Source organism: Apus apus, chromosome 16 (assembly GCF_020740795.1).
Source record: "Apus apus isolate bApuApu2 chromosome 16, bApuApu2.pri.cur, whole genome shotgun sequence".
Classification (NCBI taxonomy): Eukaryota; Metazoa; Chordata; class Aves; order Apodiformes; family Apodidae; genus Apus; species Apus apus.
Genome location: NC_067297.1, coordinates 3,258,038 through 3,278,437, shown reverse-complemented (window position 1 = coordinate 3,278,437; position 20,400 = coordinate 3,258,038). Strand labels below are relative to the sequence as shown.

The 20,400-nt window shown below is 56.2% G+C and overlaps 1 protein-coding gene across 1 annotated transcript in view; it reads right to left on the bottom strand.

The window, feature by feature from the left end:
- Positions 1-12,096: 12,096 nt before the first annotated feature.
- The window catches only part of RBM19 (RNA binding motif protein 19), a 66,102-nt gene continuing 57,798 nt past the window's right edge, over positions 12,097-20,400 (bottom strand). The window contains exons 24-25 of the mRNA XM_051633605.1: positions 20,216-20,328; positions 12,097-12,757 (exon numbers count right to left, since the gene is read on the bottom strand). Coding sequence (XP_051489565.1) covers positions 20,237-20,328 — 92 coding nt within the window. The 3' untranslated portion in view covers positions 12,097-12,757; positions 20,216-20,236. The remainder of the gene's footprint in view (positions 12,758-20,215; positions 20,329-20,400) is intronic.

Sequence of the window (20,400 nt, the reverse complement as noted above, 5' to 3'; positions counted from 1 at the left end):
ATTTTCCATGTTACTGCCTGCATCCATCCCTGCCTCCATCCCTCCCTGCATCCCTGCCTCCATCCGTCCCCACATCCTTCCCTGCATCCCTCCCCACATCCTTCCCTGCATCCCAGCCTGCATCCCTCCCTGCATCCCTCCCTGCATCCCTCCCTGCATCCCTTCCTGTATCCTTCCCTGCATCCCTCCCTGTATCCTTCCCTGCATCCCTCCCTGCATCCCTCCCTGTATCCTTCCCTGCATCCCTCCCTGCATCCCTCCCTGCATCCCTCTCTGCATCCCTCCCTGCATCCCTCCCTGCATCCCTGCCTCCATTCCTCCCCACATCCTTCCCCGCATCCCAGCCTGCATCCCTCCCTGCATCCCTCCCCACATCCCTCCCCACATCCTTCCCTGCATCCCTCCCTGCATCCCTCCCCGCATCCCTCCCTGCATCCCTCCCCGCATCCCTCCCTGCATCCCTCCCCGCATCCCTCCCATGCAAACCTGACCCTCCCCTCCCCACCCCACCCATTTCCATCCTCCCAGATCTCCCAACACCCTCACCACCACCCCCCCAAAAAAAAAACCAACCCAAAACCCTCCCGGTCCCGCTCGGCCGAGCCCGTCCCCCCGCGCCCATCACCGCGGCGTCGCGCCCGCGCCGCTCGGGGCCGCGCCTCCCTCCACCCCCGCTCTCGGGCTCTAAATGGAAGCGGCAGATCGATCCCGAGTGTGCCGAACTGACACGGAGGCTCATTAGGGGTTAGTTTTCATCCTCCTGCTCCCTGGCAGCCTTCACATTATCCCATCAAATTTATTTACTATTCCATGAATACATAAGCAGCGGGGAAACGCCGGCTTTTTATATATTTACACTGTAGATATTTCACGGGAGAGTTATGTGTGGCTCTGAGGCAGAGCGCGGGGAGCCAGAGGGGAGCCGGAGCAGAAGGAGGAAGCAGCTGCGAGGGAAGGAGCCAAGCGAGAGGTGGGGGAGGATGAGGATGGAGGAGGCTCTGGCCGGGAGGAGTGACCCGCTGCAGACGGGGGGTTAGGAGCAACCCCCCTGCCCGGCCCCCTCTGCAAGGCTGGAGCTGCCCCCTCCTCCCCACCCACGGCACCGGGGGGGGGGGTGTCCCCCAGGGTTTGGGGATGGATGGAGGGGTCGGGGTGCAGGGGTTGGGGTGGGGGGGGGCGGTGAGAAGAGGGAGCGGAGGGGGTGGGGAGGCAGCAGGGCACCTCTGGGGACATCCCTGCTCCCGGCCGTGTGGGTCAGACCCCCAGCTGGAGCCCGTTTACCCCAGCAAGGAGCAGGACTTGCTGTTGGGATCCCCAAACTGATCCCAAGGCTCATGGCCACGCTGGGATCCCACCCATGGAAGCCCTGGTGGGAGGGGTGGGGGGGGTGCAGCTGCCACCTCGGCGATGTCCCCCAGCCCTCTGGCAGCAGGGACAGGCACAGCCCGTGCCCTGAGCTGTGATGGATGGGCTGGAGCTCCCTCCAGCACCTGGTTCCCACCTCCCACTCCTTCCCAACCACCCTCCCCAGCCAGGCCCCACTTCATGCTCCCTGCACTGGAGCCTGGGGGCTGGGAAGTCGGTCACAGGTTGTGGTTTTGGGGCAGGGGGGGAGAAGGGGGAAATGGCAAAGAGGGGAGGTCACTCACAAAACTCTGCCTTGGCAACACCAAGCACCTCTTTAAAATCCAGGTGGGATTATATTCCAAATTACAAGAGGACCGATTGATGTCTCCTTTGGTTTTCCCTCCTCAGCTCCAGGTCCATCCTGGCTGGAGGAGGAAGATCTGCCCCCCTCCCTGTGTGGTTCAGGACTTCATGGTGCTCAGCTCAGGATGCTTGGCTTGCCAGGGGGAAATAACCCCTATTTTTTCCCCCCCCCCCCTCCTGAAATTGGTCCATCTAACCCAGGAGGAGCCTGGCTGAGTTCATTCCCAAGCCAGCTGTCAGGTGTTGGGATGGATTTGTGACACCAGGAGGGCTGAGGGCCACAGCCACGTGTGTGCCACCAGCCATGGCACCAGGGGGTGGTTTCACACTGTCCTGCCTCTCCTGAAGGACACACGGACACCTCAGCACCCAGCCAGGAGCAGGGCTTGGGGCACCACTGCCCTCCCAGGGGGATCTCAGCCTGGTTCCCATTGTGGGCAGGACCAGAAGAGCAGGAGGCAGGAGCAGGACTCAGCTTCCTCCGTTCCAGCAAAATGGATGCAGGGGATTTACAGCCCAAGTACTTGGAGCACGAGGGTGGGATCTGCGTGGAGCCCTTCCTGGTGGCTCAAAATTCAGCTTGATTCCCCTTTCCTGCACCAACCAGGGCCAGCTCCTCCAGCAGCAGGAGCTTGGCCACCCCTCCCCAGCGGCAGGAGCAGCTCTGCTGTCCCACAGCTTTCCTTGCTGAAGACATCAAAGGATCTTCTCCCTCCACCCCAAAACAAGATACCAGAGCAGCTCATTTTCTGGCCTCTCCACATCCAGCTGAAGCTCCATCCACGGGCTGAGAGGGGGACAGAAGAAAGGGGACAGGCCCTGTCCCTTGAGAACCCAGCTAGAGAAGAGCAAAGATCCCCGTTTCCAGAGGGAATGTAAGGGAATAATAATCATAAAAAAGGCTAAAATGAAAAAAAAAACCCCACAAAGCAAGCCTGATGGTGTTCATTTTAACTGATCAGCCACTTGGAGCCTGATGCCATTAGAGAAAATAAATAGACAAGAGCCACTCGAATGGTACGTGCAGAGAGGAGATGGGAACAGAGACAAAACGAGAGCTGGAAGACAGGAGGAGGCACCAGGGCTCTACAGGAGAGGGAAGAGCTGGAGAGAAGCTGCTGCCTCAAGCCCCTGTCTTCTTGGGTCCTCCCAGAGCTCCCTTTAAAAGGCACTGGGTGATGGAGCCCCTGGTCCCTGCCCAGCCCCCTTGGCCCTGCTGTGTCACCTTCATCACCCTCAGGCTGCAGCAGCAGAGCTCTGGGCAGCATTCTGCTGCTCCCAAAGCATCCCTGAGCTCTTCCCACGGGCTGCCAGAGCCATCCCTGGGCATAGGGGGGGGTGATGGATGAAGGGGGGTGATGGATGAGGGGGTGACACAGGTCCCAGCTCTGCTGGCTGCCTCCCGTGGTGGGACTGTCCCCACAGCGTGAGCAGCCACGGGTCACAAACTGGTTTGAGTTGGAAGGGACCTTAAAGATCATCTAATTCCAACCCCCCTGCATGGGCAGGGACACCTCCCACCAGCCCAGGTTGCTCAGAGCCCCATCCAACCTGCCCTTCAACACTGCCAAGGATGGAGCCCCCACAACAACCCTGGGCAGCCTGTTCCACCACCCTCACACTGAAGAATTTCCACCTGCTCTCTAACCTACATCTCTCTTCTTTCAGCTTAAAACCATTACCCCTCACCCTCTCACTGCAAGCCCCTGCAAAAAGCCCCTCCCCAGCTTTCCTGGAGCCCCTTCAGGTACTGGAAGGCCACTCTGAGGTGACCCCAGAGCCTTCTCTTCTTCAGACTCAACAACCCCAACTCCCTCAGCCTGTCCTCATCACAGAACCCAAGGATCATTTTCATGGCCCTTCTCTGGACATGTTCCAACAGCTCCACATCTGGGGGCACCAGAGCTGGCCACAGGGCTCTAGGTGAGGTCTCACCAGGGTCAACCCCTCCCTCTGCTGGGAAAAAGGGGGAAAAATTCAGCAAAACAGCTTCACTGAGCGTTGGGGGGGGTTTATTATCTGAGCCTCTGGAGCCCTGTGCTGGGCACACACAGCCCATGAAGAGAGGAAAAGGAGGTGGGAGATGCCTCCTCCTCCAAGAGGAGGGCTGGGAATGGAGAGCAGCAGCACAGGGTGGCTGTCCTAACACACCTTGCCAGAGATGGGGTTTGGTTCTTGTTGGTCTCCTGTTCCCCTGGCCCAACCAAGCAGGCAGACCCTCCTTGTGTCACCCCTCCATCACCTGGGGCAGGATCAGTGTCCAGCAGGGCTCCACATCCTCTCCATGCAGATCCTGCTTAAGACATCAGTGTTCGGATCCACCTTCTCATGCAACAACCAGCTTTGGAGCCCCAGATTCCCCTAAAGCCCCCCCAAAATCTCACCAGGATCTGCCAGCTCTGCCACAGGGACAGCAGCAACACGGAGCTGTCTCCTGGTTTCCCATGGAGAAATGAAGACATTGCTCCTCTGGAGCTGCCAGACAGTTGCATAAACGTGTTGGGTTTGGGGTTTTGTTGGTGTGGTTTTTTCCTGAGACACCCACTTTCTTCCTGAGACACCCACTTTCTTCCTGAGACACCCACTTTCTTCCTCCTCTCTGCCCTGTAACACTTTCCACCCCAGCCTGTTCCATCCCTGGGTCCATCTCTCTGGTATCACCTGATGGTTTGGAAGCCCTGACTCCCCCAAACCAAGGATCCCACCTGAAATCTCCACGAGCAAGGGGGAGAGGGGGCCAAAAAAGGGGCCAGCAAACAGCTCAGCTGGTGGAGATGTGAGAGGAGAAAAGGGGAGAAGGGAGAGGAGCTGCAGGGAGGGGACAGGGCTGGAGGGTGAGAAGAAGCACCACAAGGTGAGGGTGGGGAAAGCCCCATCGGAAGCTGCTGCTGGGAAGGGGTGGTGGAGCAGGACTGGTCCCATCTGCTCCCCCTGTCACCCTGTCCCTCCTCCCGGTGCTCTCCAGTGGGCATGTGGCCCTGCCAGGCTGCAGAGCGATTGCTGTCGTTTGCCTCTGCCCCGGGGGCTTGGTGGTGATGGAAGATGCTTCTGTTCATACAAGAGAAAGCAGCAAATGTCCGGAGGGGGGGCGGGGGGGCGGGAGGGAAAGCAAAGCAAGCAAGCAGAAAAAGAAAACCCAGAGGGTTCTGGAGATGGATGCGACAGCCCCGGTGGCTGCTGGGGGCGAGGGAAGGGTTAACCACGGGTTCAGGTGGGGAAACGGGAAGCTGAGGAAACCCCGGGAGTAGGAAGAGCTTCAGAGGAGCAGCCGGCAGAGGAGCGCTGCTGAGCGGGCCCGCAGCCAGCAGCCCGGGGTCCCGCAGCCCGCAGCCCAGGGTCCCGCATCCCGGGGTCCCGCATCCCAGGGTCCCGCATCCCGGGGTCCAGCATCCCGGGGGCCCACGTCCCGGGGGCCCGCATCCCGGGGTCCCTCATCCAGCATCCCAGGGTCCCGCATCCCGGGATCCCGCAGCCAGCATCCCAGGGTCCCGCATCCCGGGATCCCGCATCCAGGGATCCCGCAGCCAGCATCCCAGGGTCCCCCATCCCGGGGTCCTGCATCCCGCATCCCAGGGTCCTGCATCCCGCGGTCCCGCATCCCACACCCCGGGGTCCCGCAGCCCGGGATCCCGCATCCCAGGGTCCCTCATCCAGCATCCCGGGCTCCCGCATCCCACAGCCCAGGGTCCCGCAGCACAGGGTCCCGCATCCCGGGCTCCCGCATCCCAGGGTTCCGCACCCCGGGCTCCCGCATCCCGCATCCCTCCCGGCCGTCAGTCATTCCCGCACCCCCGCCGGCTGGAGCCAGGGCTGGAGGAGCCGAACAAAGGAGGGAAACGGCTCTTCCCGGCTGATCCTCCCGCGGGGACAGCAGGGACAGAGGGAGAAGGTGCGGGGGGGGGGGGGGGGTGTCAGAGGTTGGGGGCTGTGCAGAGCCAGGCAGGGGCGGGCTGAGCACCCTGCCAGCTGCAGGTCCTCCTGCCAAGCACTCGTGTTGGTTTGGGCCCTGCTGTTCCCCACGGTACAAGCTCCCCCCAAAAAGCCACAATGCCAGGAAAGCCAGCAGGGGACACGGTCACATCGGTGTCACAGCATCACCTCCCTGCCAAGGACCAGGTTTTCCAGAGGTCACACCATCCCAGCCAGCAGCTGCCCCTCCTGGAGTCAGGAGGTTTGTGCTGAGAACCTCTCTGGTTCCCTGCACAGTTATTTTCCCCTTGGGAAAGGTCCCTCCACAGCCAGCCCAGCCTTAAAGGGCACTTCCAACATCAGCTGAGCTGCAAAAGCAGCTTTTCCACCACCCCCCAACTCCATGTCCAGGCAGGCAAGGCCAGAAGGGACCATCCTTGTCCCCAGCTCCAGGTGGGGCTTCTCCAGAAAGTGGGGACTGCAGGTGCAGGAGAGCATGGAGAGAAGGACTTTGCAACTGGAGTCATCTCTGTACCCTTCACCAACTGACAAGGCTGCTGAGAAGGGCCAGGTCACCTCCTCTCCTGGGTCCTGCTCCTGCTGAGGGACCACCCAGGTCACTTCAGCAGCACTTGGGCAGCACAGAGCCCACCACAGGGGACAGGGATGCTGGAGGCACTTCTGAGCCCACAGAGCACCAGGACAATCCCCACAGGGACAGGCAGGACCTGAGCATCTGTTGTGATGGACCCAAAAGTCTGCACTTTGGTGGCACAAGAGGGACACAAGAGGGTGACACAAGAGGGTGACACAAGAGGGTGACACAAGAGGGCCAGCCAGCCTTGCCAGTTGGTGCTACCCTGTGACAAACCCACTCCATCCAGTGCTAGTTTAAAGCAGCAACACATTCCTGAGCCTCTTTCCTCCAGCCAACACCTTGGGACTGCTCAGCCCAGCCCAGCAGAGCCCTGGGGAGCAGGGCAGAAGATGAAGAGCCTACCCCAAAGCTCCGAGCTTGCCTGCAAGACCCAGAAGCTCCCCTGGACTAAATTCTTCACCCAACCTGCAGTTCCCTTCCCAGGGTGGTCACAACAACCCAACACAACTCGGGAGCTGGAATATTCGTGAGCAAACCAGCCCCTGAAAGCAGCCAGGAAAGGTTTGTTGAACACATTCAGCTCATTAATCCATGGGAGAACGTTGCAATTCCCTCTTTGCTGGTCCACAAACAGAAAGAAGCTAAATTCATTAGGTTAATATTTGTTGAGACTTATTAGTTTAGCTCTAATTTCAGGATCAGGTGGCATTTTCGGGAGGTTGAAAAGCGAGCTCTGGAGATTCACTGAACCTAAACCAGAGCAAGCAATTTCACATTTTGTCAAGAAGAAAGTCCAGATCCAGTTGCTGCTTTGCTTTGAACACCCTTCTCCCACCAGCTGGGAGGGAAATCAGCCATTTCTCCTCCTCATCTCCCAGTCTCAGACTCGTTGATATTTAAGGCAACCATGGACTCGGTGGTGGGGGGGCAACCCTGGGGCCTCCCACCCTGAGGTCAGTTGGTGAAGGACCTTGGGCAGGTTTGGGGTGATAGGGCATTTCCCAGCCCTGGTCAGGCTAGAAGAATTGACCCAAGACCAGGCATCCAACCAAGCCATCACCTGTGGGGAGGGAACAAGGGTAAGGCAGCCCAGGGACCTTCTCCCAGGAATCAGCCTTGCTGAAGGGGTTGTCTCCTTGCTTGGATGGTGGGCACCTCTGCACACCTCTCGTGAGAGCTCAGAAGGTCCAGATGCTTTTCAGCCACCTCCTAACTGAACTGGACCAGCGAGGCTCAACTCATGTGAGTGTTGCCCTCAGTGGCCAAGAACCAGAGAGACCCACCACCCCTTGGCATGAGGAGGCTGCAGGGACCTTGCACCCGAGTTGAGACTTGCCTGGATTTCATTGCCCCCACCTGGAGACCTCACTCAATAAACCAAGTAAGTGCAGTTTGGCTGTGACAGGAACATAAACCACAGCTGCTGACCCTGTCTGCATCTCTGTTGCTCCATGCGTGAAGTTCTCCAAGCCCCTGGAGCCAGGAAAAAATATGTCAAGGAAGAGTGTGTACAACCAGGAGGACCCCACTGCATGCTTCAAGGAGCTGGAAAGAGCCAGAAATGCCCAGGGTCCAGTTGTCCAGCAAGGCTCCTGCCCCAAACATCTCCTCTGAACGGGGCTGGATGCTGGAGAGCTTACCTGGGCTATGGTCTGCAGGAGGTGGGAGAACCTGGGCCCATCTCCCCTGGGAAGGACACTCCACTTGGAGGTAACAAGGTGCTTCATTCCTTGCTCCTTAAGAAAACTTCTAAGGAAGCAGAACAGGTTCTGAAGTGTCATTATCTTAATCACAGCACATTCACCACCTCTGGAAAAGCCCAGGGTCAGGTTCTCAGCTGGTGGAAACCCCGGGAGCACCTTGGGGCCTCAGCACCAGCTTGGGCCCCCCAAAACTCAGGTGATTCCCAGGGCTGGGGTGCAGCATCTTCTTCCTCCCCCACCACCTCTTCTTCTTCCTCCTCCCCTGCCACGTTTCTTCAGCCCCAAGCTCTTCCTTTTCCCATCGGGAAGGTCCCCATCCCCTGCTGGAGCAACCACCCCTTTCCAACCCCCAGCTGGGGGCCACCCCTGGCCCCGTCCCCAGCCAGCTGCTGGGTGGCTGACCCCCTGCAGGCCCCACGCTGACAAAAGGCCTATCTTCTCTCCGCCTAAATGATTTAAATTCTAATCAAACATCATTTATAGCACATCTCGGAGCCGTCTCCCGGGAGCCGCTCCCACGTGAGCCGTTGCCAGGGCAACCGGGGGGTCTCATTTCAGAAATGTCAGATTGCATTATTGTCTTCACACTTCTCTGATAACCCGGTGTCTCTCCCTTTCCCAACGTTTCCCCCCCCCCCCCCTTTCCACACCAGCCACCCCCAACCCAACTTCCCCCCCCCCCAACAACCAACTCCATCCTTCCTCCTCGTCCAGCTCTTCCCGGCAGGAAACCACCGGCTCCCTTGCGTTCCTGGCCCCCCCAGTATCACCCTCCCAATGGCCCCTTCATCTCCAGGGTTGTGTTATTGATGGTGGAGAGGAAGGAGAAGGTTTGGTTTGGGCTGAAGGGGAGATGGTCCCACCATACTCCTCAGCCAGCCTTGGCTTGGTGGCCATGGGGCTGTCCAGGGCTGCTTACGAGGGTGGACAGAGTTCAGAAGAAGCTTTTGGGTCATAGAATCATGGAATGGCTTGGATTGAGAGGGATCTTCCAAGATCATCCAGTCCCAACCCCCTGCATGGGCAGGGACACCTCCCAGCAGCCCAGGCTGCTCCAAGCCCCATCCAACCTGCCCTTCAACACTGCCAGGGATGGGGCAACCACAGCTTCCCTGGGCAACCTATTCAGGGTCCACCCAGGGGAGCCACACTCTCCTGTAGACCCTTCCTCCTAAGGGCATCTCCCAGTACATCTAAAGTACGTTGTCCTGCACCACAGGAGAACAGGACTTCTCCTGCCAAGGCTTCCCAGCCTGCCCCATGGGCACCTTCTGGAGTATGGCTGCTCCTCTGCTCCATGGTGTTCCCCATGGAGAGGCTCAGCTTGATGGTGGCAGCTCAAAGCTGTGTGGGTCTGTTGCAGGAAAAGCAGCAGCACCTGGAGGAAGAGCACCACCACAGAGAAACTTCTGGCCTAAGGTACCTCCCAGGTTAGGCTGGAACTTCTAAGCCAGTTCCAGATCCACAGCTATGTGAGGAGCCTGGCCAAGTCCTCCCAACCAGCCCAACTTCCAGCAAAGCTGTGGAGTCCAGGACAACCCTTTTGTTTCACCACAGCCTTGTAAAAGAACACACAAGAGTCACTTGGTAATCATCTACCCAACCATGGCAGAACCCCCTTGTGAGGGCACATCTTATGCCTGCCCATCTCACACCATCCCAGCAGTCCCAGTTCCCTTCTTTTTAACCCCATTTCCCTGCATCTCACCAGAAGCTGGTGACAGGGGTTGGCCTCAAAGAGCTGGGCCAGGGGTGGTGCCATCCCCATGATCCCTGGGAGCTGATACAAGCCCTTGTGTGCTGTCCCATATCCATCCCTCCATCCCCTCCTCCCTCCATCTGCTGGGCTACTTGGCTCCCTGATAAACCCCTAATGAACCTCCCAATGCTGCCTCTTCCCAAAGAATAAACCAGCCCTGGCCCAGGCGGTTAATATTTAACTGAATAAGGGCCATAAATATGGAAAATGGGACTTTTAATTAAATAAGCAGCTTTTAAAAGGGCCCTTGGGCCGAAGAGGCTTTTGTTTAAATATGATTGATTTGACATGTCCTTTCCCTCTCCTGCTTTCTCTCCCTCTCTCTCCTCCCTCCTGCTCAGTGCAGGGATGGGAAGCAGGCTTGAGGCCTCACCATCCTGCCATGGGACCTGCACCCTTTCCTGCACCCCAAAAACCTCCCTGCAGCCTCAAGCTGGGACTGTGGGAGCTCTCAGGTGGGTGTCCAGGCAGGGACAGCCCTTGGGCTTCATTGCAGCTCATCTGATCTTCAGGAGCTAAATTGGAAGAGCTTTCCCTTGGCTGCTGAACCACCCATTCCCCAGCCCAGCTGCTGGTACCCTTCCTCGCCCACCTCCCCCCCCAGGGCAGGATCTGGCATCTCCCACCCACCCAAACTACATGGTGGGTCCCTTCCAGGGGGAAACTGAGGCAGGGAGCTGGGAATGAGCTGCCAGGTGAGCAGCACAGCCAAGGGAAGGAACTTTGCCCAGTGCTTTGAGGCTGGATTCACACCCCTTCCCTCCCCTCTTCCCCCCCCGCCCCCCAACTTCACCACACACACAAACACACACACAGACAAGACTTTGGAGCAGTAAAACCAGGTCTTAAATAACAGCTTGGCTGTTCTCTGACATTTGGGTTTCAGTGGCTGGAGCAAGTGGCACTAATTACTGCTCAGTTACCCAGGCAGCACAATGTGACCAGAGCAGGGGGTTCATGGAATGCCACGGGCTGCTGGTGGCCACCAGGACATCTCCAGGCTGCTGAAGACCATGGGGAGGTGTTGGGTGGACCTGCCTGGACCAGCAGCATCAGCCCATGCTGGGTTGATCCTCCAGTGGTGACCCACTGTGTCCCCCCTGACATCTCCAGGCCACCAGACTTGGCTCTGGTAAGAAACAGGAGTGGAGGAAAGTGATGGGAAGCTGAAGGGCAGAAATCATTAGGAAAAGATGGGAAGACTAGGAAAAGGACCAAGCTCAGGGTTTAAGCCAGAGCTGGAATGGATGGAGGATGCAGCATCCATCCCTGGTTTGAACCAGGCACAGAGAAGCTGGAAAAGGCAGAGAGAGCAGACAAGGATGTGCCCTAAAAGAGATGTCCCTTAGGCTGAGGGACAGGAGAAGAGGCTGGTGGATGGTCCCAACCTGGGCACACAGCCAAGGTGCTCTCAGCTGGTCCCTCCTCTGTATTTTCCACCCCTGGTTGCCCCTGTCCATCCCCTGTGGACACCATGGGCCATGGCCTGAGAGCACAGACTTAATCATCTCCACAAAGAACCTGGGGGAAGCAAAGTCTTCCCTGGACCTGGACTTGTTGCTTTGATGGGATTTCACGAGTGAAGATGTGGAGATGGAGGGGGGAAAAAAAAAACCCAAACAACAGAGAGCACTACGTTAGAAAAGTGCAGGCTTCATGTCACATCTGGGTATCCTCAGGCATGAAAATGCCCAGGACAGTGTCCCCAGTCTGGGGTCAGACTGTGCTGCTGGTGGGACCTTCTCCCCCTTGAAATGACAGTGGAAAGCCCTCAGGTCAAGGTGGATCCCACAGGATCACCAACCCTCAAGGCAACCACAGCTTGGTTGGGAGACAGGAGAAATCTATGGCTCACGTGAGGGTGGGGAAAGGGTGTCCTGGATGTCCCCAGGCCACCAAGGCCACCACACGTGGACCTTTGCTGCAGCTGCCAACGTGAAACTCAGCACCTGCAGCACGAGGGCCTCGCTCCTCTGAGGGCTCCCAAGAAATCCCACCCCAAACCACAGCCAAAACCCCAGGCCAGACCAACCCAAGTGCTCAGCCCTGACAGAGCCAGCACCATTTTTGTGGCATCAACCTCAAATTCCACAACCAACCACCTGAGAACACCCAACTGGGAAGAGAAGCAGCATCACCGGGGAGGTCTGATGGAACACGGGGCTGTTCCTGAGGACAGGAGGCAAAAGGCAGAGCTTGCCATGGCAGGGAAGAGATAGAGGATCACTCTTTTTTTTTTTTTTTTTTTAAAGGCATGTGGTTCTCAAAAAAGAAAAAAAAAAGGCAAGGGAGAAAAAAAAAAGCAAAAGGCATTAAAAAAAGGCCCCGTGTTTGCAGCCAACACGTGTAATCTGTTGCAGCCCTTGTCAGACAAAACAGTTTTGCCGTAAGACAGCGATTCCCAGAGGGGAAAGGGGTGAAGTGAAAATACTTTATCAGCTGCCTACATATGTAAAGCAGTCCCCTGGTTGAAAAGCAAAGCCTCTTTCCTTTGGAAAGCTGGGAAAAGGGAGATGGGAGGCGACTGCCTGGGAGCGGGGACGGAAACGACACAAGGCACAAAGCCCCAGGCAGCAGAGCTCAGGGCTCCCTCCTCAAATGTGCTTATCTCCTTATCAGGACCAAAAACCCAACTGTCTAGCTGGGGAAAAGGTGTGTATGAAACCAATCCAAACAAAGCTGAGCTGTGAGGCCGTTTGGAAAAGGTCTTAAAATAGATGCTCGGGTTTTAATGGCTGGGAATTCTTCGTTCAGATCATTCCGAGCAGGTTCTGCTGGAGTCCCTGGGCTCAGCAGGGCAAGTGTCCATCTCCTCAGGTTTCTGTGCCACCAGGTTGGGAGGTTTCTGAGATGTGAGGAATCACATCCCTGCCTGGATTTAAGAAGCCGTTCAGGAGCTGCTGGTAGACAAGGGTTCTTCCTCCTGCTCCCAAGTCTGTTTAAAAGGCTGGGAATACCAAGACCTGGACATAAATCAGCCCTGAGGGTCACAGGATGAGTGGACTCTGCTGGCAACACGTGTGCTGGCTGCTGAGGCCCCAGAGGTGGCTTCTCCCTCTTCATCCATCAAAAAGAGACCTGAGAAGATGAAAAAAAAACACCTCAAATTAATGCCATGTAGAGGGGGACACTCTGTGCTGCTGCTAGGCTGGGGGGGACACAACCTGCCCAGCTCCACCCCGGGCTTGGGATGAGATGTTGGGGCTCTTCCTGCAAATACGGATGCACACAGGAGGGAGGTAAGAAATGGGGGTTGGGGAGGGGGGAGGAAGAGGAGAAAAGAAAGGCAAGAAAGAGGAGAAGAAAGGGAAGGAGAAGAGGTGGTGGGGGGAGAGGGAGGGAAGGAGCATGCGTGCGTGCCCATCTGGGCGATGCATCACATTGAAATTGTCCCGCATTAAAAATTCACCAGGCAGTGAATTTTCAAGGGATTTGTAGTAATTAGATGACAAAATGCTGGCAAATCTCAGGCTTGCCAAAGATGTTACTCAGGGGTCAAAGACTCGACACTTTTGGCTGGGTAATTTGTAAGTGTCAATCACACTCAGCCATCAGAGAGAAAGGAGAGATCTAAGGGTTGAATCCTAACGAAGTCCGAGGCTCTGCCTGCCCCCCCCCCTTCACCCCCCCACCTCACGCAGCCGCACTGGGTGCTGGGGGCTCTGGGCACAGAGACTGACACAGAGAGTGGGCTAGGGTTGTCTTTTTAGTTAAAAAAAAAAACCCCACCCAACTTCCCAGCACTTCAGTTCTTCATCCCGTTCCTGGCGGGAGGAGAAGCCGCCCCGGCTCGCGGTGACGGGTCCGTCCCCTTTGTCCTGCAGGATGCTGAGCTGTGACCCCCCCTGGCATCAGCCCCTCCATCCCTGCAGACACGTGCTTCCAATTGCTCCTGGGACAGCCCATCCTGCTGTTTCCCAGGGCTTTCTTAGCCCAGGCTGACACCCCAGGCTGGATTTGGCTGTAAATGAAAGAAAACCCAGCTCCTGCCTGCAACCTGCCTGTTTCTGCCTCCCCATCAGGTGTCAGGGAGCTTTTGGAGCCACCAGCACCACATCTCTGCCTGGCTTGGTTTGGTTGAAATAAAACCTGGGTTAAATTTGGCCCCTGGTGGGATGTTCCCAGCCCCAGGGAGAGGTGAAGGGGGCTCCTGCTTCGGGCTGAGCCAGCAGCGGCAGCTCGTGCTGAGGACTTGCCCGGAGCCCACGGGGAGGAAAGAAATGAAAAGGTTTTCTACTTAGAAATCAGACCACAAACTGCAAAATAAAGCTTCACCCAAAGCAGGGGCAGCACCCAAGCACTTCTCCAGCTCCATCAGCACCAGCAGGATGGCTGCTAACACGGGCTCCACTTAACTCCAGCAAGATTTTAGGTCACCAAACACAGGAGAAGGCAGAAGAACAATCTCCTCTCCATCCCTCCTGGCTCCTGAAGTCCTCATTACACCTGCTAAATCCCACCTCTGGCTTTGGGCTGGTCTAGGAAAGGGACAGAGGGACACAGGGAGTCTCCAGCCACCAGCTCTGTAGTGCTGCAGCTTCTGGACCACCACCAGCTTCCATCATACCTCAGGGAAAAGACCCTGCACACCCCAACCCCACTTGCCAACACGATGAAATAAGCCAAGTCACAGGGGGAGAAAATAATAACACAGGAGGTTTGCTTGCTCCATGCCACCCAACATACTAAATTTTGCAAGTGTCCTCAATCCAGCAGCACGGGGAGGGGAGAGGGGGTGAGGGGGGAGGTGGAAGGGCAGGAGGAAAATCGCCTTTGGCCCGAGCTGATTTCAAATCCATTGCAATTCCTCGCTGCAGGACAGCAGGGCTGTAATATCTGGCAAGTCAGCCAAGCAGCCACGTGCTGCTCTCCAGCCCTTGTGCTGCCCTATATAAGGGAGCTGAGGGGACTGTAAAAGTGGCTGCAGGTTTCTCCTCAATTTCAAAAGTCATTTAGCAGCTGCAAAGCACCGCCTGGCAACAGCCGGCCCTCAGAGGGGTTCAGCCTTCCTTCAGCTACTCCTCAGCTGCACTTCCAGCTTCTATTCTGCATATTTAAATAGCTCAAATCACAGGTTGAGAGCTGCTTTGCCAGCTTTATCTCTGTCTTAACTTTTTATCTAACATCACCTTAAGGTGCTGCTAGAGGAACGTGCGTTGGGAAGCCGCGCGACCTGGGGCAGGGAAGGACTCAGTGACCTCCTGAGCTCGTGTTGCTGCTGCTCCCACTGGTGTCCAGCACTTGGGAGCCTCTCCCAGCAGCTGGGGGTGCTGGTGGGTAGCACCTCCTCCCCGTTGGACCCTGCTGCCAGCAGATGCAGATGGACATCCCACCTCACCACACCTGGACACGGCTCCCACTGCTGCCTCGCTCGCTCTTGCCGGAGAAAATTAAACCAGCAGACAAAGCAAAACCTGAATCTTAGTTGGGTGCACATGAATCAAACCTTTTTTCCACCCCCCCTCTTCAGCTCTCCTGACAGCCGTCCCTCTTGCTTTCCTACTCTGGCAGCAATCACTGTCCCAGCAGCTCTGCAGAGCCCTGGGCTGGGGATGTCACACCTGGGGACAGGATGACATCAGCTCCAGGAGCACCAGCAGGACACATGGAAACACCCACCAGCCCAGCACTGTCCCGGGGCTGAAGGAAAGAGCTGAGCCTAATTACATGGCACTAATTACAGACTGCAGGGATCCCATCCTCCTGCAGGTCCGAGCCAGGGGAGGTCAGATGCTGTCCCTTCTCCAGGGCCCTCCCTGTTGCTGCTCCCTGGTCTCCCTGCTCTGGCACTGGTTTTGCTTTCCGTATTTTACCGACTCAGGTCCCACCGTGCACACACCCCATGTCAGCCAAAGCTGGTTGATATTCTCTGCCTCTCTTCCCAGCTCCAGTTTGGGGTGAAAGCCTCCCTTATTAGCCAATTTGGATACCCATTTACTGCGAATTACTGAGCCTGATTATTATTCATGAATGGCTAAGTCTGAAATCTCAAATCCTGCCACGCGGTTGCTCTCCCTCTCCAATGCATATATTTAGGGAAAACAGGAGGGAGTGTGGCTCAGTCACACAGAGCTGGGCTCTGGAGAAAGGAAAGCTGCAACTTGTCTCCTCGTTCTCCTGTTTTCTTTCCTTCAGAGGAAGGTGGTGGTGGGAGGCTGGGAAGTGGTGGTGGAGGCTGGAAGGGGGTAGTGCTGAGGACTGGTCTTGGTGTGACCTGGGGTAAAGTCCAGACATGCCATAATAGTAAAGGAGAAGCTCATGCTCCTCAAATCACAAGCACATCTCCAGCCAGCATCCCAGCCCTTCTCCACAGGCATCAGTTTCCTGCTGTCCCCTTCCACGATGGCATGCAGCTCCTGGGAGTCACCTCGGGGCTGATCTGTGGTGGTGACTCCTCCGAGCCTGTCCCTCTGCTTCCAGGGCTGGGTGTCCATGGCAAGCCCTGGTTGCCTCTCCCAGAGGATTAGCCAAGGGAAGCCACTGCTGCTACCCCATTGCTCCCCTGCCTGCCACCAACACCTTCCCAGCACCCAGCAGAACCAGGGCCCCTTGGATTCTCTCTCCGTGCTGATTTCCTTGCTGTCCCCTTAAGCAGGTAACAGCCCACACAGGCCCCTGGCAACAGGCAGCAATAAAGTAAGAGCTAGTTTGACATGAAAACCCTCTCATTCAGTAAAAAAAGAAGCTGCATTTTAATAAAATCCTCATCCAATTCCAGAGCCAGCCCCGGGGAGGGGGATGCGGCGGGTGCCCAGGGAGCAGTTGCAGCTCCCACCCTGGCACATTCCCACCCGCTGGGGCAGGGGGTTCAACCCTGGCTCTGCAGCCCCCATGGGGACCCCACACCATATCCAGGGGTTGTAGAAGACATGACTGAGCAAAACCCACCGGTTTTAGCTCTCTGATGGGCCTTGCCCCAGCCCAGAGAGGCTCCCCTGAGCCTGGAATCACCCGAGCAGCCCCAGGACAGTTGGTATCTCCAGCTCTGGTGACCATCTGGGCAAGGGCTGCTTGTCCCCTCTGCCATGGGCATAGCCTGGATACACCACACTCACCTCAAAGAGGACACCAAGAGCACCCTAAAACAGGAGGACAAGGGGGAATGGATTGAAACTGGAAGAGGGGAGATTCGGATCAGACATGAGGAGGAAATTCTTTGCTGTGAGGGTGGTGAGAGCCTGGCCCAGGTTGCCCAGGGAAGCTGTGGCTGCCCCATCCCTGGCAGTGTTGAAGGGCAGGTTGGATGGGGCTTGGAGCAACCTGGGCTGGTGGGAGGTGTCCCTGCCCATGCAGGGGGGTTGGAACTAGATGATCTTGAAGTTCCTACCAACCCAAACCATTCCATGATTCTAAAAGCACCCAGATCCCCCCCGGGAGCAGCTGAGGGGTGACCAGCACACACGGTGACACCAACCCCACGTTGCCAAGAGCCAGCAAAAGGAGGGGACCAGGGCTAGAACTCCTCACAGCCTCATTACCACAATTAGTGTGCAATCATTTGCTATAGATACAACCCTTCTGAATAACTGTTACTGCTAAAAGAGCCTATTATCACTCCCAAACAAAATAAGCACATTACTGCAGAAGCACCACCAGGGTTAAGGACCAGTGGGAGGCTTCCCAGGTTTAACTACGTGGACAGTTAAGGGAGTTTGAATTATTTTATCATTAGGATTGTTTCAGATTGGGGGAAAAAAAAAAAAAAGCAAGCAGTAGGGAGTGATGAATTTCCTGCAGAAGTACTTAGGTCCTCATTTTAATTCAGGGTAATGAGCAGGGATATGCTCGTCTGCAGAAAATTCCTGCTGTAATTTTAGGGGTGCAGAATGTGGGATTCTCAATCCACAACAAAGAAGTGGAGTCTTTGCTTTGGAGTAGGAATTAACTCAAAACTGTTCTCCAGAGCTGTGATCAGCACTTTCATAATTAATGTATTAATATATATAAATATATCCATATGTAACTCTGTATATACATACACAGCTCCCCCTCATCAAACAGATTTCCTTGATACCAAATTGCCTGAAAAATTAACCAATGTCAAACTGCTCAACAAGATAAGTATCATTAAGGGAAAAAGAAAAATCATCATTATGTTTGAAGGTGTGTGGGGGAGAAAAAAAACCCCAAACCCCTCATCAATGTGTGTTTTTTTTTTCCCTCCTCCCCTGTTTCCAGCCCGGGAAATAACATCCGATATCAAAGGGTTAAATTAATTTTCATTAAAATTTAAATTTGAGAAGGCTCCCTCTCTTCTTTCCTCCCTCCCTCCCCCTTTGAAGGTTTGACTGGCAACCATTTCATATTTCAATCTCGGCAGAACAAATTGAATTAGATGTTGAAACCAAACTCTGCTCTGTTCTCTAAAGCCTACATGCTCTGCTTGCGCTAATCCTTTTCGTCGCCGCTGCAGACCTCAGAGATGCTCAGCAAGAAACCTGCCCTGCCACAAAAGACAATGAAGGGAGAGGGGAAGGGAGGGGAGGGGAGGTGGAAATAAAAGGGGAAAAAAAAAAAACCCCAACAAAAACTAACAGGAAAAAAGAAACCACAACACCAAACACTCAGGAAAATCCCAGCCCCGCGAAGCTTCGCCGGAATTGTGTGGAGGGGAGAGATGGGGAAGGGATCCTGCTTGGATCCTCCACCCTCTGTTGGGTGGTGCTGGATGGTCCAATCCCCCCCCCACCCCAGGGTGCTAAATCCCTGTTTCTCTGGGATATTCCCCTCCCCTCCCCGAGCTGCCCCAGGACCACCGAGGTGCTGCTGCTGCCACCCCCCCTGGCCGGGCAGAGGGAGCAGGGACGGGAACGGTGCTGAGCAACGTTGAGCAAGAAAAGGGACAAATCAGAGATTTCCCCAGCACCATGTCAGCCAACCTGCTCTGAGAGTGTTGCTCCCACACCTGTGCCTCAGTTTACCCACCCATCCACCAAGCACAAACACCAGGGCGATGCCTTGGACCTGCTGAGTGTTTTGCACCACAGGGGGACAGAGTCCCGGGTGCTGAGCCCAGGGCAGGGCTGGCTGCTGGAAGGAGCTTTGCAGGGAAGCTGGGACAGGACATGTCTGGAAGCACCAGGGCTCTGAGGAACACCTCATGTCCTGCTCCAGCACTCCTCACCTCCATCCCAGGCTGGCTGCAGAAGGTGTTAACAGCACATCCACCCGGATGTATCCTGAAATCAGCTGCTCCAAGGGATCAGACCTTTATCTGGAGGCCCCAGCCCTCACTGCACACATGCTGCATGGGACAGGCAGTTGCTGAACCCAACTGGGACTACTCCTGCTGTCACTAAACACCTTCCCACCCATCAGCAGGGCCTCAGTGCTGGGTTCAGAGGACAGCTCTTGCCTCCCCCCAGCACCACTCTGGATGTGTGCATTGCAACATCCCAAAAACCAGGGGGTCCACTGGCCACTTGGGTGAGATTTAGGAATTATGGCTGTGAAAATGGGAGCCACGTGTCAAAACCATTCCTGTGGTGGTGTTGGGCAAAGCCAGCCTGGCTGCTGACAGCACTGCAGGGACTTTGTCCCCAGCAGGAAGGATCTGTCAACCCAGTGCCCAAGTCACCTCCCTATGGCAGCATGCCCTCATCTCTCCTGGCCCTGCAAGAGTTTCTCAGAACAGGATGGGGTTTCCTCACCTTAGAGGTGGGTGGTGAGTCCCTCCCTGGATGGAAAAGGGTGGCACCTAGGAGTCTCCATTGTGTTTTTATTACACTTCTCTGGATGTTGTGGCTGGTGAACAGGTTTCCTACCAGCAATCAAGGGTCTTCACCATGACCACCAACACAAAGGAGATCCATGAGCCTGTCTCACCTCTCCTGAACCCAGGCAGCATTGACTAGGCAGGCTCAGAAGGAGGTGAGGGGCTGGCTGAACTGCACTGTGTGTGACCACAGGAAGCTATTTCATCCTGGCTTCCATCCCACACCCTCCAGCCTCCAGAGATGCCACTCCAAGAAGACACAGGCCAAGGAGGAGTGATGCCAGTCAGTGCTTGAGGTGGCACCAACCAGACCCTGGGGTGCGTGGTGGCCGGGGAGGGAGCAAAGCTGTGGAGGCCCTGGGTGCTGGCAGGGAAAAGGCATTTGCCAAACTATCTGTTTTCCTAGCAGCAGCTGCAGGTTGGGCTCCAAACAGGCACTTTTTTGTGCTGCTTGGTTGTTGTGTTTTTTCTTTGGCAGCCCAGCTGCTCTCCCGCCAGCCGAGCAAGGGCCAATTCACCACTCGCCAGCGATTTTCTGCTGCAACAGCAACTCTGCTGCCTTCCCTGGTGGGAAAGCAAAGCCTTGTGCTGGGAGCACAGGGAAACACACACAGTGCCTGTGCCTGCTTCAGCACAGAGCCTGAACCGAGCCCAAATCCAGGCTGTACCCTCTCAGACCGTGGCTACAACCCGGGAGGGTGACTGGGAGGAGACCCCAGCTCAGCGGACACTGAACCTTTGCAAGGCCACCTTTCCCCTCCTGGCACTGCCACCCCCTGTGGCACCCCAGGGCATTTTGACCCTCAGGCCCCAGTACCCACCTTGCCAAAGCCAGGCAGCTGCTAGATGGCCTCCTCTTTGTTGTTTTCCTCCTCTTCCAGATGTTCCAGGATTTCATTCAAAACCTCTGATCGTTTTCTCTTCTTTGGGGAGTCTGTCCCAGCCCGGGTGGCAGCAAAGGGGATGAAGGAGAAGAAAAACAGCAAAGATTACGACCCAGGCTGAC